The 24,122-nt window shown below is 40.1% G+C and overlaps 1 protein-coding gene across 1 annotated transcript in view; it reads right to left on the minus strand.

Annotated features, from left to right (window-relative positions):
• PTCHD4 (patched domain containing 4) overlaps window positions 1-22,183 on the minus strand; it is a 171,908-nt gene extending 149,725 nt beyond the window's left edge. Inside the window, exon 1 of the mRNA XM_032649393.1 lies at window positions 21,730-22,183. Within this exon, the coding sequence (XP_032505284.1) occupies window positions 21,730-22,155 (426 nt within the window). The 5' untranslated portion in view covers window positions 22,156-22,183. The remainder of the gene's footprint in view (window positions 1-21,729) is intronic.
• Window positions 22,184-24,122: the final 1,939 nt, after the last annotated feature.

A 24,122-nucleotide genomic window follows, 5' to 3' on the forward strand; every position in this document is an offset into this window, starting at 1 on the left:
CCCTAATATGGGAAAGGAAATAGTCAATCAAGTCCAAGAAGCACAGAGAGTCCCATACAGGATAAATCCAAGGAGAAACATGCCAAGACACATATTAATCAAACTATCAAAAGTTAAATACAAAGAAAAAATATTAAAAGCAGCAAGGGAAAAACAACAAATAACATACAAGGGAATCCCCATAAGGTTAACAGCTGATCTTTCAGCAGAAACTCTGCAAGCCAGAAGGGACTGGCAGGACATACTTAAAGTGATGAAGGAGAAAAACCTGCAACCAAGATTACTCTACCCAGCAAGGATCTCATTCAGATTCGATGGAGAAATTAAAACCTTTAGAGACAAGCAAAAGCTAAGAGAATTCAGCACCACCAAACCAGCTCTACAACAAATGCTAAGGAACTTCTCTAGGCAGGAAACCCAAGAGAAGAAAAAGACCTACAATAACAAACCCCCAAAAATTAAGAAAATGGTAATAGGAACATACATATCAATAACTACCTTAAATGTAAATGGATTAAATGCTCCCACCAAAAGACACAGACTGGCTGAATGGATACAAAAACAAGACCCATATATAGCCTGTCTACAAGAGAACCACTTCAGACCTAGGGACACATACAGACTGAAAGTGAGGGGATGGAAAAAGATATTCCATACAAATGGAAATCAAAAGAAAGCTAGAGTAGCAATTCCCATATCAGATAAAATAAACTTTAAAACAAAGACTATTACAAGAGACAAATAATGACACTACATAATGATCAAGTGATCAATCCAAGAAGAAGATATAACAATTGTAAATATTTATGCACCCAACATAGGAGCACCTCAATACACAGGGCAAATGCAAACAGCCATATAAGGGGAAATCGACAGTAACACAATCACAGTAGGGTACTTTAACACCCCACTTATACCAATGGACAGATCATCCAAAATGAAAATAAATAAGAAAACACAAGCTTTAAAGGATACATTAAACAAGATGGACTTAATTGATATTTATAGGACATTCCATCCAAAAACAACAGAATATGCTTTCTTCTCAAGTGCTCATAGGACATTCTCCAGAACAGATCATATCCTGGGTCACAAATAAAGCCTTGGTAAATTTAAGAAAACTGAAATCGTATCAAGTATCTTTTCCGACCACAACGCTATGAGACTAGATATCAATTACAGGAAAAAGTCTGTAAAAAACACAAACACATGGAGGCTAATCAATACACTACTAAATAACCAAGAGATCACTGAACAAATCAAAGAGGAAATCAAAGAATACCTCAAAACAAATGACAATGAAAACACGACAACCCACAACCTAGGGGATGTAGCAAAAGCAGTTCTAGAGGGATGTTTATAGTAATACAATCCTACCTCAAGAAACAAGAAACACCTCAAATAAACAACCTAACCTTACACCTAAAGCAATCAGAGAAAGAAGAACAAAAAAACCCCAAAGTTAGCAGAAGGAAAGAAATCATAAAGATCAGAGCAGAAATAAATGAAAAAGAAATGAAGGAAACAATAGCAAAGATCAGTAAAACTAAAAGCTGGTTCTTTGAGAAGATAAACAGAATTGATAAACCATTAGCCAGACTCATCAAGAAAAAAAGGGAGAAGACTCAAATCAATAGAATTAGAAATGAAAAAGGAGAAGTAATAACTGGCACTGCGGAAATACAAAGGATCATGAGATATTACTAAAAGCTAACTATATGCCAATAACATAGACAACCTGAGAGAAATGGACAAATTCTTAGAAAAGCACAAGGTTCCGAGACTGAACCAGGAAGAAACAGAAAATATAAATGGACCAAACACAAGCACTGAAATTGAGACTGTGATTAAAAATCTTCCAACAAACAAAAGCCCAGGACCAGATGGCTTCACAGGTGAATTCTATCAAACATTTAGAGAAGACCTAACACCTATCCTTCTCAAACTCTTCCAAAATATAGCAGAGGGAGGAACACTCCCAAACTCATTCTACGAGGCCACCATCACCCTGATACCAAAACCAGAGAAAGATGTCACAAAGAAAGAAAACTACAGGCCAATAGCACTGATGAACATAGGTGCAAAAATCCTCAACAAAATAGTAGCAAACAGAATCCAACAGCACATTAAAAGGCTCATACACCATGATCAAGTGGGGTTAATTGCAGGAATGCAAGGATTCTTCAGTATATGCAAATCAATCAATGTGATAAACCATATTAACAAATAGAAGGAGAAAAAAACCATATGATCATCTCCATAGGTGCAGAAAAAGCTTTCGACAAAATTCAACACCGGTTTATGATAAGTACCCTCCAGAAAGTAGGGATAGAGGGAACTTATCTCAACATAATAAAGGCCATATATGACAAACCCACAGCCAACATAGTTCTCAGTGGTGAAAAACTGAAACTACTTCCTCTACATCAGGAACAAGACAAGGTTGTCCACTCTCACCACTATTATTAAACATAGCTTTGGAAGTTTTAGACACAGCAATCAGAGAAGAAAATGAAATAAAAGGAATCCATATCAGAAAAGAAGAGGTAAAGCTGTCACTGTTTACAGATGACATGATACTATACATAGAGAATCCTAAAGATGCTAACCAGAAAACTACTAGAGCTAATCAATGAATTTGGTAAAGTAGCAGGATACAAAATTAATGCACAGAAATCTCCGGCATTCCTAGACACTAATGATGAAAAACCTGAAAGAGAAATTAAGGAAACACTCCCATTTACCACTGCAACAAAAAGAATAAAATACCTAGGAATAAACCTACCTAAGGAGACAAAAGACCTGTATGCAGAAAAGTATAAGACACTGATGAAAGAAATTAAAGATGATACAAATAGATGGAAAGATATACCTTGTTCTTGGATTGGAAGAATCAACATTGTGAAAATGACTCTACTACCCAAAGCAATCTACAGATTCAATGCAATCCCTATCAAACTACCACTGGCATTTTTCACAGAACTAGAACAAAAAATGTCACTTTCAGAAGACCCCAAATAGCCAAAGCATTCTTGAGAAAGATAAACGGAGCTGGAGGAATCAGGCTCCCTGACTTCAGACTATACTACGAAGGTACAGTAATCAAGACAGTATAGTACTGGTAGAAAAACAGAAATACAGATCAATGGAACAGGATAGAAAGCCCAGAGATAAACCCACACACATATGGTCACCTTATCTTTGATAAAGGAGACAAGAATATACAATGGAGAAAAGACAGCCTCTTCAATAAGTGGTGCTGGGAAAACTGGGCAGCTACGTGTAAAAGAATGAAATGAGAACACTCCCTAACACCATACACAAAAATAAACTCAAAATGGATAAAAGACCTAAATGTAATGCCAGACACTATCAAACTCTTAGTGGAAAACATAGGCAGAACACTCTATGACATAAATCACAGCAAGATCCTTTTTGACCCACCTCCTAGAGAAATGGAAATAAAAACAAAAATAAACAAATGGCACCTCATGAAACTTAAAAGCTTTTGCACAGCAAAGGAAAACATAAACACGATGAGAAGACAACCCTCAGTATGGGAGAAAATATTTGCAAATGAAGCCACTGACAAAGGATTATTCTCCAAAATTTAGAAGCAGCTTATGCAGCTCAGTATCAAAAAAACAAACACCCCAATCTAAAAATGGGCAGAAGTTCTAAACAGAAATTTGTCCAGAGAAGATATACAGATTGCCAATAAACACATGAAAGGATCCTCAACATGACTAATAATTAGAGAAATACAAATCAAAACTACAATGAGGTATCACCTAACACTGGTCAGAATGGCCATCATCAAAAAATCTACAAACAATAGATGCTGGAGAGAGTGTGGACAAAAGGGAACCCTCTTGCACTTTTGGTGGGAATGAATTGATACAGCCACTATGGAGAACAGTATGGAGGTTCCTTAAAAAATTAAAAATAGAACAACCATACGACCCAGCAATCCCACTACTGGGCATATACCCTGAGAAAACCATAATTCAAACAAAGTCATATACCACAATGTTCATTGCAGCTCTATTTACAATAGCCAGGACATGGAAGCAACCTAAGTGTCCATCAACAGATGAATGGATAAAGAAGATGTGGCACATATATACAACGGAATATTACTCAGCCATAAAAAGAAACGAAATTGAGTTATTTGTAGTGAGGTGGATAGACCTAGAGTCTGTCATACAGAGTGAAGTAAGTCAGAAAGAAAAAGACAAATACCGTATGCTGACACATATATATGGAATCTAAAAGAAAAAAAAAAAAGTTTCTGAAGAAACTGGGGCAGGACAGGAATAAAGACACAGACGTAAAGAATGGACTTGAGGACACGGGGAGGGGGAAGGGTAAGCTGGGACGAAGTGGGAGAGTGGCATGGATGTGTATACACTACCTTATGTAAAATAGATAGCTAGTAGGAAGCAGCCACATAGCACAGGGAAATCATCTTGGTGCTTTGTGACCACCTAGAGGGGGGATAGGGAGGGTAGGAGGGCTACACAAGAGGGAGGAGATATGGGGATAGATGTATATGTATAGCTGCTTCACTTTTTTATAAAGCAGAAACTAACATACTATTGTAAAGCAATTATACTCCAATAAAGATGTTAAAATAAATAAATAAATAATAATAAAATAAAATCGACCCCCCAAAAAAGAACAAAGCTGCTACAAATCACACCTGGCAAATTACCTGTTGGGAAATTCAATTTCTGTCTAGCTATGTACCCTGAACAATGCCCTGGATAAAAACTAAATGATCATTATAAATTTGTGTTGCCTTGGTAATTGCAACAGTTGCATGCACCCTTGCTCTCTTACCTTTGTCTACGTATTCTTAGAGGAGCTAATACAAAACTCTAGAGCCTGACCAATGGAAAAATTTGAAGTTTGGTAGTTTTGATATTTATATCATGTGGGATCAACCACTCAGGCAGCCTGGATTAAAATGAAAGTTTCTGCAATCATTGCGCATTATAAATTCTCATTCGAGTCCCACAATCAGTAATCTTTGTTGAACTGAGCATACGGGTGTAGAGTAGCACATAGGGACCCTGTCTTGTATGCAGAAGAATATTGTCTTGTTAAGATGTAAATAAGCATTATGGTTAGAATGTTCCCTCTTTCAGGGCACAGAAATAAAAGTTCTAAGATTACTAGTTACCTGAAGAAGCATTAATGAACTGCTGTGGAACACTGTTGTAGGAGGTGTGCGTTCTGGAAGATTTAACACAGCTTCAAAAATAATATGAAAATCCCAGATGAACTCAGGACAGGTCTAGGACAATTTGGACTAAAATAAGTTACTCAATAAATAGCCAAGTGTGAGAATAGAACCATTAATGAGAAATATTTATCATCAAGGGATTGTTCAAAAGTCACCTATTTTCTGGCAAGTGCTTCACCATTTCCATCCTTACCTTCTGATTTCTGGGGAAAATAATTTTTAGAACGGTCAAAATATTTCACTTGAAAAATGAATTATGTGCGTGAATGACACAGGCATGACAATATAAAGTGCTGAAAGGCTGATTTTGCTTAACGGAGCTTCATAAAATTCTCCCAGGGAAACCTATCTTTCCCGTGTTACCAAAATGGGGAAAAATTAAGTCAGCAAATAGCATTCTCTCTCCAGCTTCTTCTAAAGCTGTGGAGGACGGCTTCTGTAATTTAGCAGGCCTTTTCCCTCCTTAGTGCCAAGGACTAGGTTTTGCAATATTACCTTGAGGATTTAGTATCTCAGCGCGGCTGTTTCTGACTCTCCAGAATGAGGAAGATGAATTATTTAACAACCAGGAAGCACCAGCTGTGCTCTCTCCCAAATGTTGAGCTTCTCCCACCAATGGAATTTACAATTGAAATAGGTTTCTAATCTAAAATGGACTACAATTTTGACAAGCAAACAAGACTGGAGAGTTTCCGCTCAGTGGAGAAGACATATTAGTGAGCATGTCTTCATGGCTTTCACTGGGCATCCTAGAAATTCTCCAAGATTAGACCCTGGCATCCCACCAAGTGGGCTGAGTACTCCTGACGTGGAGGGCACATGCTCCAAGGCCACTGAAAAAGAGGATTTACAACTTGCAATATGAGGGATTCAGGTTAGATAAAGTCTACTTTCCTAATGGTCTGTGTTACAGGAGGAGAGCATTCTAGGAGAACGCTTTGCCTCAATGTTCCAAGAATTAGAGTACTAGTTCTCAATGGGGAGCAATTTTGAACCCCAGGGGACATCTGGCGCTGTCTGGAGACATTTGGTTTTGGCTATCACAACTCAGGAGAAGACGATACTACCAGAGTCTACAAAGGGCAGGGATGTTGCTAAACATCCTGTGATGCACGGGACTGCCCCACGACTAGGAATTATCAGACCCAATGTCAACAGTACCTAGAAAACTTACACATTTTTTCAGTTCTCTTAAATGTTGGCATACTCAGGGGGTCCTATAATTCACTCTTTCAAGAGGGCTTTCTATGACTCTAGCCTATCAGGGCCAGTTCTAGGAAAGAAAATAATTCTCATTTGTTTAATGCAAACAAAAATGCTGACTTCCCACCCAAGTGGGCACACTCTAAACACTCGTTCTTCTTTTGTCTCAAGTGCCTCTTATACTTGCGTATATGCTTTATTTTTGCTGGCTAAATAATCCCACAATTACCTTAACAGTTACTAACACTTGGAGAGAAAGTCCTGAGGGTAGGATGATTTGGGGGGGGTCATGGAAAGTTCCACTAGCCAACAATCTTCTGGCCAGGTTTTGTGGATGATTAATAACCCTCCTGTTTTTTCATTTTGATATTTCTTGGCCCATACCCATAACATTTTCCTGCTTTGTATTCATTTTTTAAGTCTATAGCATTGTTGGGATTTTATGTTGACTTCATAACCTTCAGAGTAACTGTTCATGGCAAAATATTTCCCTGTTTATGGAGAGCAGCTGTCCACTGACCTCAATTTTAATGAATACATTTAAAAACAAAACATTTGTTATCAACTGAAATAAGAACCCCTGAAAGACTTCTCCCACCAATATAGAGTATTTGTTCTTATTATAGAACCCTGGAGGAGGCCGAGTCTGATGTAGCATCAATTCTGGATTATTTGGTGCTCTGAATCATTTTGAACTAACCTTTAAGGTTCAAGTTACCATGCTGTACTGCTAATTTTCCATTTACTTGTCCTCCTTCCTCACTAGACTGTATGTTTCTGGAAAAGAGGATCTATAACTGATCTCTGTAACTCCAGTGCCTAGCCCAGTGTCTGAAACAATATAAGCATAGAATACGTCTCTATTGAGAAAAGCTATTCATTGGGATAAGGCAAATATGGAGAGGAGAATATTGAAGCAGGGAAGATACTTGTATACCCTTTGAACAAAACATAGGTGTTTAAGACTCAGGAGACAGCAATTTCCCAAAACTTGAAATTCTGCTAAAAACAAAAAGGGTATGTAGTTGAGAATGGGGTCTATGTGTAAGAAATTATTCAGCCAAAGAGAAGTACAAGAGAATGTAATAACCATTTTCAAGGTCACAGGTAGAAGAAGATGGTTCAAAAATGATAGTAAAGACCAGGTTTCTTCTTTACTGAGGTAAGAATAGAAATAAATGTTTTAAATAGATATGAGAAATAATTTTCTTCTGGAGAGACATTAAATAGTGAGTAGTTTATTGAAGCAATTTATATATAACAGGGCTTTCCGAAACATGTAGATTGGATAACCTTCCCAAATCTCTTTCAACAAAGGCTTGTAAAAATGTATGCACATAATATGATGATTATGTCAAACTCCTTTAAGGCATGTCACAATTACTTAACCCTTTTTTTAGAACAGTAAATAAAAGAAAGGTCAATTCACTATTTTATATGGTTCTGCAAAATATGAGTATGGATTCAACTGTGAAATGCTTTTACTTTTTGCTAAAAATAAAATATTTAATATAAAGGTGATAGTGGGGTACCAAATGTTTGGCTTTCTTTTTGTAATGTATAATTTCCCGTTACTGGTGGCCAGTAGTGCACACCATATCATTCATATTGACTAGGAAAACATCCTTTCACCTCACTGTATCAAGTGATTTATAACTGCCATTTAAAAATAATAAGGGAGGGAGTATAAGATTTGCGAACCCACTGGGATGCTAATGGAAAGCTTTCTACTGACCCAAGAAGGGCACTAGATTGTTACGGCTCCTATATAGTTGGAACTACTTTAAATATTCATTGCACTTTAATGAACATACTTTTCCTTTAATTAGACATTGTGTTAATACTGTTTTAATATGAATGGACTTGCCACACTGATCTGGGGACTCCAGGATCTGTTTGTGAATGAGTTAGAATGTCTCAAGCTTGTTAAAACTAGAGGTAGTTAGCCTTCCCAGAACTCATTTACGTAGAAAAGTATAATATTATTTTCACTGATGAAAAGATAGAAGGCATGGGATTTGGCTGAAGATTAAGTAAATTTTGGCTAAGCTGAGACTGGGAGTATTTTAAAATTCTTTAACATGATGCTTTTAAAACTCAGTATGGGACAATTAAAAAGCCAAATAGTTAACTCACTTGATCCTTCATTCATTCAACACATATTTCTTTATCTCCTACTACATGCTTATCGAAGGAATAGGCTAACAATGAATAGTATTAATGAATGGTTACAAAGTAGTAAACACTGACCATCTCAGGATATGAAGGAATTTAGGTTATCTTGATGGAAATCAAGGCGCTAATAACAACTTAATAAGAATTGAAAGTCTATTTCAAGTCCTAGGATTATACACCTTTGAGCTATCAAGATTTATTACCTTTGGCCCTATCACCATAATAATAAAAATTTACCATGTGCCTACAGGTTTTCTTATTAATCTCCTGGCAGAAGTGTATTAAGAAAGGATGCCTTTTAAAGTGTCAAGGGATACATTTTCCCAATGACTGGCAATCCAGGACATCTTTGGAGCAGAGCAAATTGATTAAGACATCATATTTCTGGCCAATGAATATCAGATTAGAGAATTACAGGAGAGAATGAAGTTGTTTATTTTAGCTACAGAGCTCCTATGGAGGCAGCTTACCTGGCAGGGAAATGGCACTGTGATTGCTTACGTCAGGGCAAATGCTCTCTTTCTGAGACCCCAGACTAAGCCTTGAAGTGGAGGTTCAAAGGAAGTGGTATTATTCCCTTGTTCTCTCATCCTATGAAACTGCAAAGGAGCTCGGTAGGATGGCGGGATCTTTTTCTGGTCTAAGGTCCCTCAGTGTTTCTCAATCTGGTTATTCACTGGAATCATACAAAGAGCTTAAGAAAATACCAATTCTCAGGCCCCTTCTCCAGAGCTTCTGATCCAATTGGTCTGGGGAGGGAACAGGCATCATATAATTGGAAAGTTCCTGAAGTGTTCCTTTTGAGAATCATGGAACTATACCAGGTGAAAAGCAGTAAAAAGTACTTTGTAATAGGATAAGCCACAAGGTACCCTTAGAAGCTTACTCTTGGATGTGGTCCTTAACAACGCAATTTACAGCATTTTGGAGTTCATCTATAAATAAACCAGGTCTTTCTAATTTCTATCCAAGGTTTTTCTTGGGACACCTGCTCCCCTGGAACTTGTTAACCTATATTTGTATCTTGCTTTCATAAGTTCATATACTTATGAAAATGACATTTTAAATCACATAAGAAAATGCTCTTTTCCTTCAGCTTCTGTTGACAAGCCAGAATATTTTCCATTTGTCTGTTAAGGATTGTGGAAATCAGCTCCAAGAACACTGTTCTAGATATACTCTCACGATAACAATAAGTGAACAATTAAGTAAATTATGCCACAGTCATTTGCCAGACTTCTGAGCTACCAAAAAATAATTATTTAAATTCTTATAAAAAAATGAAAATAAATCGGATCAGAAAAGACATGCACTGTATATAACAACTGTGTACTTTATAGTTAAAGACTGGAAATAAATTGTTTATAGAATTGGTGAGTGGGATTGTGAGTGATTTTTCACTTGGTGTTGTTACGAAGTTGGATTTAGATAAAAAATTGTTACAATTTATTAAGAAACCACTAAGTGCCTGAAAGTTTTAAAATCTGTAGAATGGATATTAATACTTTTAATGTAACATAAAAATATGAATAATGCTTTTTTTAACATAGAAAAACTGAGGGGCAAAGACGTTAAATAACATGTCTAAGGTCATACATCTAATAAATGATAAAATTAGATTCAAATATAGATTTGTCTATTTCCTTTTCACTACCCTCTTCATCATTATTTTATAATTTTAAAGGAGGGGCTCAATCAATAAGTGGCTCCCCTATCTCAACCCGTTAAAAACTAGGGCCTACCTCAGTAAAAAACATCTGTTGCTTTAGGCTAAACGGGCCGCATTGTCAATGCTTATAACTTTAACATCATCAATAACTTCAGGGCTCAGAGCTGAGGGAAAGAAGGGAAGTAAAAATCTTATGTCAATTTAGTTATCAATTACCAAAACATTCTTCCATCAGGAAGAAGACTAGTAGGATAACATCAGTTTATAAACAACTTTCTGGGATAAATTAACTAAAAATATAAGTGAACATTGTTTAGCAAGAGACACACTGATGTGATTAGTTAATAAAAAATGTCTAAAAGCCTAGAAAGGATCCAATTCCTTAAAAATAATCCCCAAGGTAACAATGGTTGAAAAGAATGTACTGATAGTAAAAGTCAAGCAGCTAGTACCAGTTTTGTGTGCTATTCCCTCAGAGAGATATGCCCAACTACGAAAAGGGGTCATTAAACTAGTGCAGTCCCTGAGCTTCTCACTCCTCCCTGGGAGCTTAGCAGGGTTCCTGTCTCCAGGCGCACTTCGTGGTGACCCACTGGCCCTGACCTCATGCTCCATTACTCAGGCTTTGCCTCACCCTCCCCAGGAATTTGCCCTAGAGAAATCATTCCCCAGATTGCATTGTGCAGGAAGACCTGGATCCTGGGGAGGGAGAAATGACAAGCTAGACTTTTCTCACATTTCTTTTAAACTAGAAATGTGAACAGGAGGAAAAAAAAGAGTATGTGTACATATATGCATGTACAAGTTATATAAATTTACAAAAACATACTGATTATAATATACACAGGAATGGTGATTCCTCAGTTTACAAATAAAAGGTGCCTTGCAGGTAAATTACAAACCAGAAAGGTTTTCAGTGTAGAGATGGGTGACTGGTTACCAATATTTAGAATTATTTTTGAGGGTAATTTTAGCAGTTCTGTTCAAGTGATGCTTTTTAAAAGACTGCTATTTTTCTGAGTGGAACATATGTCAGGAGAGCAGGATAAAAGCCTAATAATTAAAAACATATCTATTATTTTTTAAAAAGCTTTATAATCTTGAAGGAAAATAAGATGGGTTCTAAACAGCCCATATACTTATTATGTTGTTGCACAAACGTTTAAGAGCATGCTTCATCTTTGATTTTAATGCCACATTTCATACATGGAAAGGGTAACCAATCCTGCCTACGGGTTTAGCTTTTGGCTTGCTAATATTCTCATCCTACAAATTTTCGCTAATCTGCCACATCATCTATTTCCTCCCTCCCTCCCTCCCTTCCTCCCTCCCTTCCTTCCTTCCTGAAGTAGGACTTCTGTTCTTCTTCACTTCTTTAGCCAATTCCCTTTGTTCTAAGAAATTAATTTCTCTCTCTACCATGACATGAATAGAAATGATAAAATCTTTTACTTTACATTCCATGACCTCTAGTATTTTTGCTTATGATGCTCTCAGTCCTACTACATTTAGCATGGGTAACTAAATAAATATCCCTCTCTCCAATCTAATGATTCTCAAACTTGAGTAACGGATGGACCCTTTTTTTTGTATAGTAAAAAATTTCTTCTCAAACTACAGTATTGACCTAAATTATTTTACTTATGATAAACTGCTGTTTTAATATAGATATGGTTCTGGCTAATGTGGTCAGTTTCTCTGTTTATTCTTTTTTAAATTTTTAAAAATTGAGATAGAATTGACTTATCACATTGTATTAGTTTTAGGTATACAACGTAAGGATTTGATATATATGTATATTGCAAATGATTACCGTGATAAGTTTAATTAACATCCCTCTTTTAGCAACCTTCAAATATACAATACAGCATTGTTAACTACAGTCATTATGCTGTACATTGTATCCCCAGGACTTATCTTACAACTTACTTCCTTTAATTACATTTCTATTTATGTATAAATATTTTTCATAGATAAAATATAAAACAAAAGAATCTTCTAAATGAAACATTTATCCGGTGCAGTCTTTCATTTCACTAGCAAATAAACACTTGGAACTATTAAAACAATTAATGTAACTTGGGTTTCCTAAGGGCAGAGTATCCAAAGGAGGTCATATCAAGAGGAACTTACATTTCATTTGCTGGAATCCCCACTTGAATAAGACAGAAATTCTGGCCTCTGAAAACTTTTACCCATGCATTTCCTGGAGTCTTTAGAATGTCTTTACTATTTCCCAAATTGGCCTTTACGGTCTGCCTCTTTGGCCCCCTGGCTCATGGCCACTCTTGTGCGTTAGAACTGGCGCTGGTCCCCTGACATTCTGAAGTCTGTGTTTGGGTCTTCAGATGTGATCCTTTGAATTCCCATCATGCTACGTTGCCAGATAAAATACAGGATGCCCAGTTAAATCTGAATTTCAGATAAGCAAAGAATGCAATATTTAGAACATACTTATACTAAAAAAAATTTTTTTTGTTTACCCAAAATTCAAATTTAACCGGGTGTCCTGTATTTTTATTTGCTAAATCTGGTAATCCTACCAGGTGTTCGAGCTGCCTCTCTGCAGGCTTTCCCAAGCTGAAGTCACATGTGTGCTGTGTATAGTTGGGGGAAAGAATCTCTCTCTCTCTCTCTCCCTCTTCTGGTGGTCCTTTGTTTCCTAAGCCCAAAGGCAATCCTTCTGTGGCACTTGTATCTCAGGACCACTCATAGAAACAGCTTTCAGTGTCTTTCTGTGGCCATCTTTCTTTAGGGTTTAGGCACAGCCTTGGAACAGTAGGCTGGCTGGGATGGGCTTTTTTCCTGTCCCCTTGCAATTTCCCCCAAGGGCTTGTTCCACAACCTCCCCTGTACTGGCTGGCTCCACACAGGCAAATCAATGTATGTAGTGAAAGCTACCAGCCCTACTGGTTCATAAGGCACATACAGTTATATTTTAGCAAAGACTTGATAAAAGTCTATAATACAAGTTAGACTGTGATTGAGGGAACTGCCTTCAAAGTACCTCTAAAGTGTATAAAAGTGCTTTCTACCTTTGGAAGCACTTAGAGAAGCTCCATGGAAAAAGCAACTTTTAAGAGATGTGAATTTGACAGTGTGAAAGAAATTCCAAGCAAAAGGAACAGTATGAATGAAGGTAAGAAAACAGGAAGGTTGAGGGTGGGTCTGCTTCGGTTTGGTTGCAGCATAAGATGTACTGCAATCTGAAACTTCAAATAAGTTAGAGCCCTGGTCAAGAAAAGTTCTCAATGGCTATGGTCAGGAGTTGATAATGTCTTCTCCAGGCAATGGGAAACTCTAGCAGGATCTGGTCAGAGGAAAATGTAATCAAGAGATGCAGATGATCTTGTTATACAGGCTAGGTTCCAAGTGTGAGAAATTATGTGAGAGAGATTAGATTATTGCCTAGATAAAATAGGTAAGAGGTAATGAAAGCCCAAGGGAGAGATAGTGAGAAAGAAACGAAGAAGAAATTTGAAAAGGAGACCTTGGTCTTCAACCTTGATAATCCATTATAATCATCAGAGGAAATTTTAAAAATTTCAGTGTCCATGCCACCTCCTGACTGAGTCAGAATCTCTGGAGATGAGATCCACACATCAGTATTTTTAAAGCTCCTCTCATGATTCCTACACTCAGCCAAGACTGAACACCTCTACTGCAGAACAGAGGTTCTCATACATCTACAGGAGTCAGAAGCACCTGGAGGGCTTGTGGGACCTAATCCCTAGTTTCAGTAGATCTGGACTGAGGTCCAAGAATGTACATTTCTAGCAAGTTCCTAGGCAAGGGGGATGCTCTTGGTCTAAGGGCCACTGTGGCATAGAATGAATTAGCTCTTACTGTTTACATGTCTCGGCTGGGTAGGGGTGGCGGGAAAAGAAAAGTTAATCATAGGTGACTGAGATTCTGAGCCCAAGTTAATGGCAGAACAGAGATGCCATTCAAAGAGTTACAGACCTGGAAGAAAATTGGTGTTTGGCTTGAATGAGAATATTGAGAGAACACACCATGAAAACGACTTGTATGGGAATAATTATAAATATGGGAGTAGTAAGGGAAGTGAACCAGTAAGAGGTAAAGAACCATCAGAGATGTAAGAGGAGAATCAGAATGTCACAGCAGCCCAGAGGGGAGAAAGAGGCCAAGGCTAGCTCTATTGAAAATGACAAAAATATACAAACTCTAAGATATTTCCAGACCCAGTGAACACTGAAACCAAGGTCCCACAGTCTCCTTAACTGTTCTTTACTGTCCTTAGCAAAGACTGGTCACATTCAGAATGATGATCCTGGAGGCAGCTCAAGCTCTTTGGTGCAAAAATCAGAAGGATCTACACCCCTCATATTCTACTTCCTCAGTAAATAGCAATGACTACCATAGGATAGAAAGATTTTCAGCTTTGAGGTCTGAAACAAAAAGGGCTTTTCATCTAATCAAGTGTTCACAAGAAAATCAATTAACCAATTTTAGACAAGGGCAGAATATCACTGCTCAAAGAGTTAAACCACCAGCACTTGTTAAGCATTTACAAAGAACCAGGTGCTGTTCTAAGTGCTTTAGGGACCCAAGGCATCAGCATCACCTGGGAGCTTTCTAGAAATGAAGAATCCCACTCCATCCCAGACCTAGTGAGTCAGAATCTGCATTTCTATCGAGCTCCCCAGGTGACAATTAGAATTTGAGAAGCCCCGCTTCAAGTATCATAAACTCATTTAACCCACATAATGATGGGAAGTCAGGGCTATGATTGAAGGAACTGAGTTACAAAGAAGTTAAAACACCTGTACGAAGTCATAGAGCTAATGGAACAGAGTAAAGATGTAAAACTAGACCATCTAGCTCCATAGATCCTAATCAAAATTGTGTTATACCAACTCTCAAGAAATTCTCAACACAGCCCTTAGCACCTTCACCATTACATTTTACTTCCATCCACAGTGGCTTTCCTTCAGGGTATCTAAGGTACCATGTCTTCCCCTTCATACTCTTGCTTCTACCATCTAACTCCACCATCTAACCCAGATCTTAGCTCACAGTTACTTCCTCAAGGAAGTCATTTCTAAGAGCCCAAGACTTGGTCTACTACTCTTACAGCACCATGCAATTTTCCTCTAGGATAATCTGTAATAATAAATTTATTTGATTTTTGCCTTTTCTACTAGACTCAAGCTCCTGGAGGGTCATGCACCACATCTGCTTTATTCCTCACTCAATCTCCAGCGCCCAACACAGGGCCTGACACAGAGCAGACACTTACAGTACATTACGTTAGTTAGTATACATGAATGACTTCTGAGTCTACTGTACATCTTACCCACGTTAGTATGACCCGCAGTGACAATCAGAACTGCACACTCTCTCTCTCCATGTAATTAAGAGACCTGGTGAGGTGACAGAACATACCTGAATGTTCAAAGGGCAGAAAGAACTTTGAGGCCGAGCCCTAAATGTCCAGGCAAGCCTCCATCTATCTTGAACACCTGGAGCTGCTTTCAGACCCTCCTGAAGCTATAAGAACCCTTTAAACATGTTTCTGTCTTCCAGAACCTGAGCCATCCTCTGCCTTCAGCCTTTGAGACAGCAGGGGGAAGTAAGAGTGGCACAGATGAAGCCTCTCCTTGTAGGGAGGGGAGCTCTGAAGGGAAAACATGGCTGTTCCAACACAAATCCTGTAACTAAAGAGACCCATTCATTTTAAGTGCTGCTGATCAGGTACCTTTCAGAGGCCCTGAATTACAGAGAATGAGCCTTGATTTCAATGAATGGCTGTGCCATAATAATCCTGTCTGAGAAAGGCACGGATTGCAAAGCCACTTTAAAAATACTCTCCACTCTAATTTTATGTTTCATTTTCCCCAAATACCCTTGTGCCTATGTATAGTTCCTATACCTTGTGTTCTCATATAATATTAAGATGATTAGGCTAATGAGGACTTAATGTGGCTACTATTGTAAAATAACTGTAAAGGGGCTTGAGAAAAAATGTTGCTGATTTTTTTTCTTAAAGAGATGGTTAGATTTAATTTCAACATTTTTGGAAAATACTGAACGACAGTAATCAGCTTTAAGCTCAACCAGGTGACAGGCCCAACTACAGATAGTAAGGATGAGCATTTATTTCCTTGATGTCACAGAGGAATCCTAGAGCTCGAAGCCCATATCGGAGATGGGACTTATCTGATGTCACATAACTGGTCTTTACAGAACTGGGGTCAGAACTCAGGTCTCCTGAATATTTCTCAATTCAGTCTGCATTGTATTATCCCATGCTATCTCATCAATTCTTTTTTCCTGATGCCAATTTAAGACAGAAGTATTCAAGCCTGCCTGGCACATAAGCCCCTGGCTCAGAACCGTGGGTCACCTGACAGGTTTCCCACACTCAGTGGATCCTGGAGTCTCACCTTAATTTGTTCTGAGTTGATGTGAAATAATATTAAAGGTGAAATCATGTGCCAGTGAGGAATTTATTAAGCTCTTTGTGGCAAGTTCCATGATAGTCAGATGGTAGGAGTTTGCCCACATTGGAAGCTTTACTCCCTTGTGGGTGAATAAGGGAAGTGAAGCTTCACTGCACCTTCACCTGGGCTGGTCTCTTGAGTGAGCAAGGGGACTGGTGTAAAAGAGCACCAGTGGTTTCAGCAGGGATTTGAGATGCTTGGGAATTACGGCCCTAGTTCCTCCTTAACACAAAGGGCTGTTGTCACAGAGAATAGTGCACGATGTACAGGGACCCGATATAGTACCGTGGTTAAGAATATAAACTTCAGTGCCAGACAGACCTGGATTTAAATCCCACTTCCAACATGTACTATCTTGGGGACGTCTTAGAAGTCACTTGACCTCCTGCTCTTTAGGTTTAGGTTCCCAACTTATAGAAGGCGAATAAAAATATTCTTCCCGATTCATAAGCTTGTAAAAATGACATGCTGTGTATAAAACACCACATTGGTTAGGACACAAACTGAACATTCAATAAGGCAGCAATTTTTTCCCCCTTATTAAGAGAGAGAATCAGGAATGTAAACTTTAATCTAAGTATATGAGAAGACCCTGACACAGCTGTCTTTTGAGGTTTTAGAATGAATTAGGGAAAGAAGTCTATGGAATGACTCTCCCTGGAAATCTCTGAAAGTAATGCTGGTCTTTACTTTCCATGTTGACTTAAGTTGCTCTCCCATTGAGATTGGAACTAAATAATTAATGGCAACAGCCTCCAAATTAGGAAGATGTACTCAAAATGTGCCCAAAGAAACACTCTTTTAAGAAGCAGGAAAATCTATCTTTGTTCCTCTTCTTAAATGTGGTACGTTGCAGCACTTACACTTCACTTAAACATCTGTTTAGAGGTGTGTAGTAATGGAATTTAATGGGGAGGACAGGCTGCAGGGGAAGCAAATATGCTTCATTTGTTTCTCACCATTTGCCATGAACCACATTTCTCTGTTTCTTCTTTACTTGGCCTTTTTCAGTGGTAACAATTAAGAACTAGGGACATATGGAAACTGTTACTTTCTTGGAACTAGCAGATGGAAAAGTGAGGTTACCATGGCCTACCTAAGAAGCAGGGAAATATTGCCTGTAACCACTTGAGCCCCCTGAGTTATAATGACAATATTTCTTGGAGTCCAGAGCAGTCCTTGCTTAAGGATTTTGAGTGCCTGTCTCATTTTAATCACGAGACTGGTTCCAACAATACGTTATGTGTTTAATTTCAAAATTCAGCCTGGCTGCAGTGTACTGACTTATACAATATGTACGTTTAAATAAGTAGAAAAAATGGTCCCCGAATTACCAGGGTCCAAAAATTTATAGAAATCTAGAAAGTGTAAAGAATACCTTTAAAGTAAAAGCACATCCTAGAATTTGAAAAGTAATGATAACTTTGCAATGTTACAGTATAAATGAACAAATTAATCAACAGACCGACCAGTGATGTAAATACTGTCTGCATAGAACTGGACAAGGTTGGGGTGGGAGGTTGTGAATAGTACAGAAGGAATGTAAGACTTGACCTCTGTGCTTACTCAGGGGTATAATAACGTAAAGATTATAATGACAGGCACAATTGTAGAGTTCGTATTATATAGGTGTAGGAATTTCAGATTCTGGTGTCTTTTCTATGCAGCTTTTGAAAATGTGTGTATGTCTCATTTCTTCTGTAGTATTCTAAGCTGACTGCTCCTTTTTTCATATCAGCTTTATCTGAGCCTCTCTTTGGAATTCCACACCAGCAACTTTTTGTGTCCCTGCTTGTCTGGATCACCTTGTCAAGACAATCATGTTTATCAGAAGTTCTAAACCTTTCTGTGCTCAGAACTACTTGGGTGTCTTAATAATATTTGGAAGATGCCCTTCCAATTGTCATAACTAAGATTTCTGGCCGCTCCTTTCTGTCAATCAGTGTTTATACATCTTCAGACTACCTCCAGGCTCTGACCTACTGCTTCTTTTATGTCAAGAGATTGCCAATTCCTACTCACACTATCCAGCCCCTGCCATTTATTTTGCATTTTTCCTTAACTATTGATTCCTTGCCCACCAACAGCATTATCCAGCACTAAAATTTTCCACAGTGGCCTGAGTTGGGAAGATCGGTGACCCAAGTATGACAGAGGAAAGCAACATTAATTAGAGGGCCAAGAACTGTGTATATAAAAATTTCTCTCAAATCTCATACAACAGAAGTTCTCAAACTTTATTGTGGGTCAGCATTCTAGGGACACTCTTTGAGTATCACTGTCACACATGAATTAAAATCATTTCCAGATCACATATGATCAAAACAAAAGCCCATCTCACTTTGCTCTGTGCCAGGGAGTTCTTCACCTGAAAGGCCTTGCAGACTCTTTGATAGGATTCTAGGTATACCTGGAATTCCACCAATTATATTTTATATTACATTAGCACGTGTGATATATCTGGATGCTTGAGAGGGACCATTACTCTCAGAAGATTACCAAATAATTCATTTTCCCAAAAATAGCTTAAGGACCCCACTGACAACATGCAAAGAGAGTCAAGCCAATGCATTTGAGGAGACATTGATATTAGAATGTAGCAGAAGAAGGGCTTTACAGATTAGAGAGCCAGTGTATAATTCTCCTGTTCTTGTTATGGTTAGTAGAATAATTCCACTAGTACTACATGGCCCTTTGTAATCAATTACTCCATTCTTTGATTATCCACTGACTCCGATCAAGATGCAGATCAACCAACCAATCAGCCAGAAAGTTTAGACAGAGCACCTATTATAGGCCTAGCCTAGTGGACCCAAAGATTGCAGAGTCCCTGCTTGCAGGTAACTCAGGGTGAGGACCCTGACTTCTACGATTAAGCCCCATTAGGGTAAGAACCTTGCTTTTCTTGCTCCAGACTGTCTGTGCCTAGAAGAGCACCCAGTAAATCATAGGAACACAACGAATCATTATTAAAGGAGTGAATTAGAGACCTCAGGGGTTTGTATTGTAAATGTCATAATGATATTGCCGGCTAAACAAAATGCCCACAGTGGTTGACTGGACAAAGCCCTTACACCTGGAGAGTACTGCTGACTCAAGGAAATAAGGGACTTAACTAAGACTGCATATTAATAAACTGCAAACCTGCTTCAACAGGGAAAACAAACTGAAGTTTAAATATGTCACAGTTTCAAAATCTTTCTTTACACCAGATGTTTAGCACAGGACTCAGTTAAAAGACTGTAGGCGAAGAAGATCGCCTTTTCACTGCATCCTTTTCTGGAGCAAGCAATAATGTTGATGGCAAAGGATTCAGGAAACGGAATGCATGCAACCCAACCACATACATTCACCATGCTCCCTTCGGTAAGTGTGAGGCAGGCAAGCCCTTACCTAGATTTCAAGCTGATGAATCATCTGTCTAGTTTCACTAAAACCCCAAGGGACTGCTCCTCTGAACAAGGGGCTGAAACCCTGTCAGCCTCTGGATACATTTAAACAAGGACAGTATGTTAAAAGGAAGCAGGTTATGGGATTTCCTGAGGAATTCTTAGCTTCTTAGTGCATTAAATCCTCCTTCAATTCAGGAAAAATAGCCTTTTTATCTCAAAAATCCTGAGAAATGTATTTTTAAAATTGTGTACAGATGCTGTATCAAATAAATAAACAGAAATATTAGCAATTTTCTATGTTTGGCCACCCATTCATTGAAACTGGGGTCCCTCCTATTCCATGATCTCCCCAGAAGCACACACACATCCTCATACACGTTAGAAGAAAGAAAATTCCTTCTTCTTGGGAAACACCTGTCTCGGGAATTCTTGGCTGTGCAGCCTCCGAGCATGCACAGGGTCAAGCATACAAATGGTGCAGTGACTCTTTTGGAAGTCACATTCGTCCCTGAAACTTCAGTCACCTGGAGACTGCATGCCTCATTGCCTGCAGCAGCTCAAACCTGACAGTGTGGAATGAGTTTAGAAATCTCATCTGAGCGACAAAATCTGAACTGAGCGTTTAAACAGTGACATCTATTTAATGCCGGAATTATCATTCACGGCAACTTCTGCTGACTGGGGATTTCTTCTTTTGCTAGTGGGCTGTTATAATAATCTTGCTCTGGTTTGGACTGTGTGTGTGTGTGGGTGTGTGTGTGGGTGTGTGTGTGTGAAAGGAAGATAACAGGACTCAGTTAACTAGTACATCAGTTAGCCGCACATCTCTATTTTCACACATAGAAAATTTCTGCTGCTTCTGCTGTGCGAACACACATACACATAATTCCTGGAATCCTTACCCCATTCATACCCACTGCTTTCAGACACACACTCACAGGGCAGCGAAGCACAAACTCCCTACATGTCAAAATCAAGCCAGGCGGAAGATGTAAATAGGTGGATATGGCACCAGGTGGATGTGTAATCAGTAATAAGAAATACATCGAGCCCCATAATGAAAAGAAATCCCCCAAATTGTTCAGGATCCCCCCTCCCCCTTCCATTCACTGCTTTATTAACCCTGAACAAAGATGTAATTGCAGGGTCTCAGAAACAACTTTTTTCTTTTTTTTTCTTTTTTGGCATTTGTTTTGACTTTGAATTTCTTAATATCTAGTCATGCCATTTATTGCCTGTTTTCTTAACTCAGTTGCCCAACGTTCCCCCCCACCCCTCAAAATGAAAGAAGCATCAGCTTCTGAGTCTTAAGGATGAGACCTCTGCATTTTCTCTGCTTGTTTAGGGCAAGAAATGAAGTGCTGCCTCTTTAACTGGCAGAAGCATGCAAGAGGAGCGTACCTTTAATTTAGTGCTGGGATACCTCACTTGCACCCTGGCTGTTGTCTTATTGGAGACGGCAGCCTGCCTGAGATCCTCTAGCACTGAAATAATATCATCCAGCACGCATTTCTTATCCTGATTTCTCAACACACACAGATGGGAAAAAGTATAATTATAGCCCTTGTGGTTCACCTTCATTTCCAGCACGGCTCGGTGGGTCTGCAGGATCCCCTCAGCCTGGAGCAAAATATTGTCCCCGGGTGGGGAGAGGAGGATCACCCTGCCATACCTCCCGGGGGTGTGTAAGTCCGAATAGAGCTGGCTTTTGGACTGGTCCAGGGGGAAAAGGCTGCTGGCCAGGCTGCGCTCGATCTTGGCCAGGCTGTGGCTGGGAGCGACCAGGCGCTCCAGGTCGCCCTCGGGCTGGAAGCGGTTGAGCGCGCCGAGGCCGAAGGTGATGGTCAGGACTGCGGGCACGGTGAGGAAAAAGACCGGGTGCCGGCTCACGCACGAGCCCAGCCTGTGGCAGAACGACTGGAGCCCTCTGCGAAGCACCTGCCGCAGCATCCTCCACCAAATCCAGCTTGCAGGCGCTCCCGGCCGTCTTAAAAAGCACATGTGACATGTGTAAGCGCCAGGCTACCCCCGCGTCTCCCCCGTCCCACCCGCCCCGGGTCTGCCCCTCGCCCCATCGCCGCCGCCGCCTTCCCGCCCCCTCCGCGCTCACCCCTCACCACGCCACCCGGTCTTTCCCCGGCCCCACCTCCATGCGCTCCTACTACTCTTTCAAACACTGCAGCAAGTTGCAGCAGGGCGGGCAGGTACCCACCGCGCGCGGGGGCGGGCGGCGGGCGCTGCGGGGGCCCTCTGGCCCACCCCTCCCCGGCCGCCTCCCGCGCCCCCTCTCACCGCATGAGCAGCGATCCCGCGGTCTAGCCCTTCATCCCGGTGCTGCAGTCCCACGGCCACCCTCGCTGGAGGTGGTTCCGTGCGGAGCGTCCCACAGATGTGGATTTCCTCTCCGTCCTGGTGGGGTTCGGCGCCTAACTGGAACCATGTGGCTCGGTGTTGTAAGAAGCAGACATGTGCCCCACGAGGGGGGGCGGGAGGAGGGAGAAGAGAAGGGAGGGAGCGGGGGATGCAGGGGGGGACGGCAGCTAAGCTTTTCCTTTTTTAAGAGGCTGACAGTTATTTTTAGAGTTTTGTTTTCCCTCTTCCCTCCCCGCTGGAGTGAATGGAAGAGGAGATGGTGAAGGCGCCGCTGGCCCATTGGAGCGGTGGCGATTAGAACCTAAGAAGGGGGTTAGGGGTGGGGGGCTGGGGTGGGGGGCGTGGAGGACTCGAGGGCTTTTGGCGGAGGCAGCCTTTTCGCCTTTCTGGATTCCCCGTGCTCTCTAATTCGGCTTGTCGGCCCAAGAAAAGGAGCAGAGAGGATGATGCTGCATTTTTAACATACCACAAAGCATGCAAAGGATTTCCTTGCAGCGCCTTCCACGCTGTCATTCCCCAGACTGGGCGACTGCAGCCGAGGCTGCCAGAGACCCCAACTATTGGCGGTGCGTTGGGCTCTAGGGATCCTTCCTTGCTCTGGTGATTGGAGAAGAGGCATTTGCCAATAGCAGTCGCCTGTGGCTTAGGGGTGTGCGTGTGTGTGTGTGTGTGTGTGTGCGCGTGTGTGTGTGTGTGTGTGTTGGAAGTGAAGGTCCACAGACAATATGTGGTTCCTCATAAAATATTACATTCACTTTCTGTACTTTTGAAGTTTAGGACCAAAAGTTCTTAAGGCTTGTTTCAATCTCCTTCCCCCATTTTCCCTTCCACCCCTCATCCCTGAGAACCTCCATTTTCTCGTGGGAGTGGAACTCCAGAAACAAACGTCTGGGGACACCCATGACAAAATCTTTGAATAAAGAAGGTGAGATAGGTAGGGGGAAACACATTGGAGTCAACTAATGTATGAAACAGAGTCACCTTCACCACATGGGAAAGAAAACTCCCACCAGGTGCAATTCCTCCCTCCATACCCAACAGTGTGAAGGTGAAGAACCCTTACCTGCAAATCAGATCAATTTCAAAAACTTTAATAAGTGTGTGTATTGTTATTTTCTACCTATTGGGGCTCTCACAAAATCACGTTCCAAAAAGAATATGAAGGAATTTTGAGGCCAAATTCTAAAGGTTGATTGTGAACAGGAGATCTGCTTTCCGAAGTTTCTGTTCTTTCTGTATTTGCCCTAATAGAGAAGATTGAGCTTCAAGAGACGATTCCGCTCACACTCTCCTAATCACACTGAAAGGGCCCGTCCTTCATGAGATGCTTAGAGATGTACCCATCAATGCATACAAACAAGCCAAAGGACTTATCCGCTTAATTGATGCCTTTATTTTTGCTAGTGTTTCAGTTCTTCAGTTAAGAGACCAATGAGACAGCAGAGAGCTCAGAAACAGGGTCAATGCTAAAGGTGGTGTTGTTCATAAAATTAAAGAAAAATCTTAGGCTTTTAAAATGGAAAGTGTTTTTGGTGACCATTCAGCTTGAATTCCTACCCAGGGCAGAAATACCTTCTGTAATATCCCCAATGGTT

The sequence above is a fragment of the Phocoena sinus genome, chromosome 11 (genome assembly GCF_008692025.1).
Source record: "Phocoena sinus isolate mPhoSin1 chromosome 11, mPhoSin1.pri, whole genome shotgun sequence".
In the NCBI taxonomy this organism is placed as follows: domain Eukaryota; kingdom Metazoa; phylum Chordata; class Mammalia; order Artiodactyla; family Phocoenidae; genus Phocoena; species Phocoena sinus.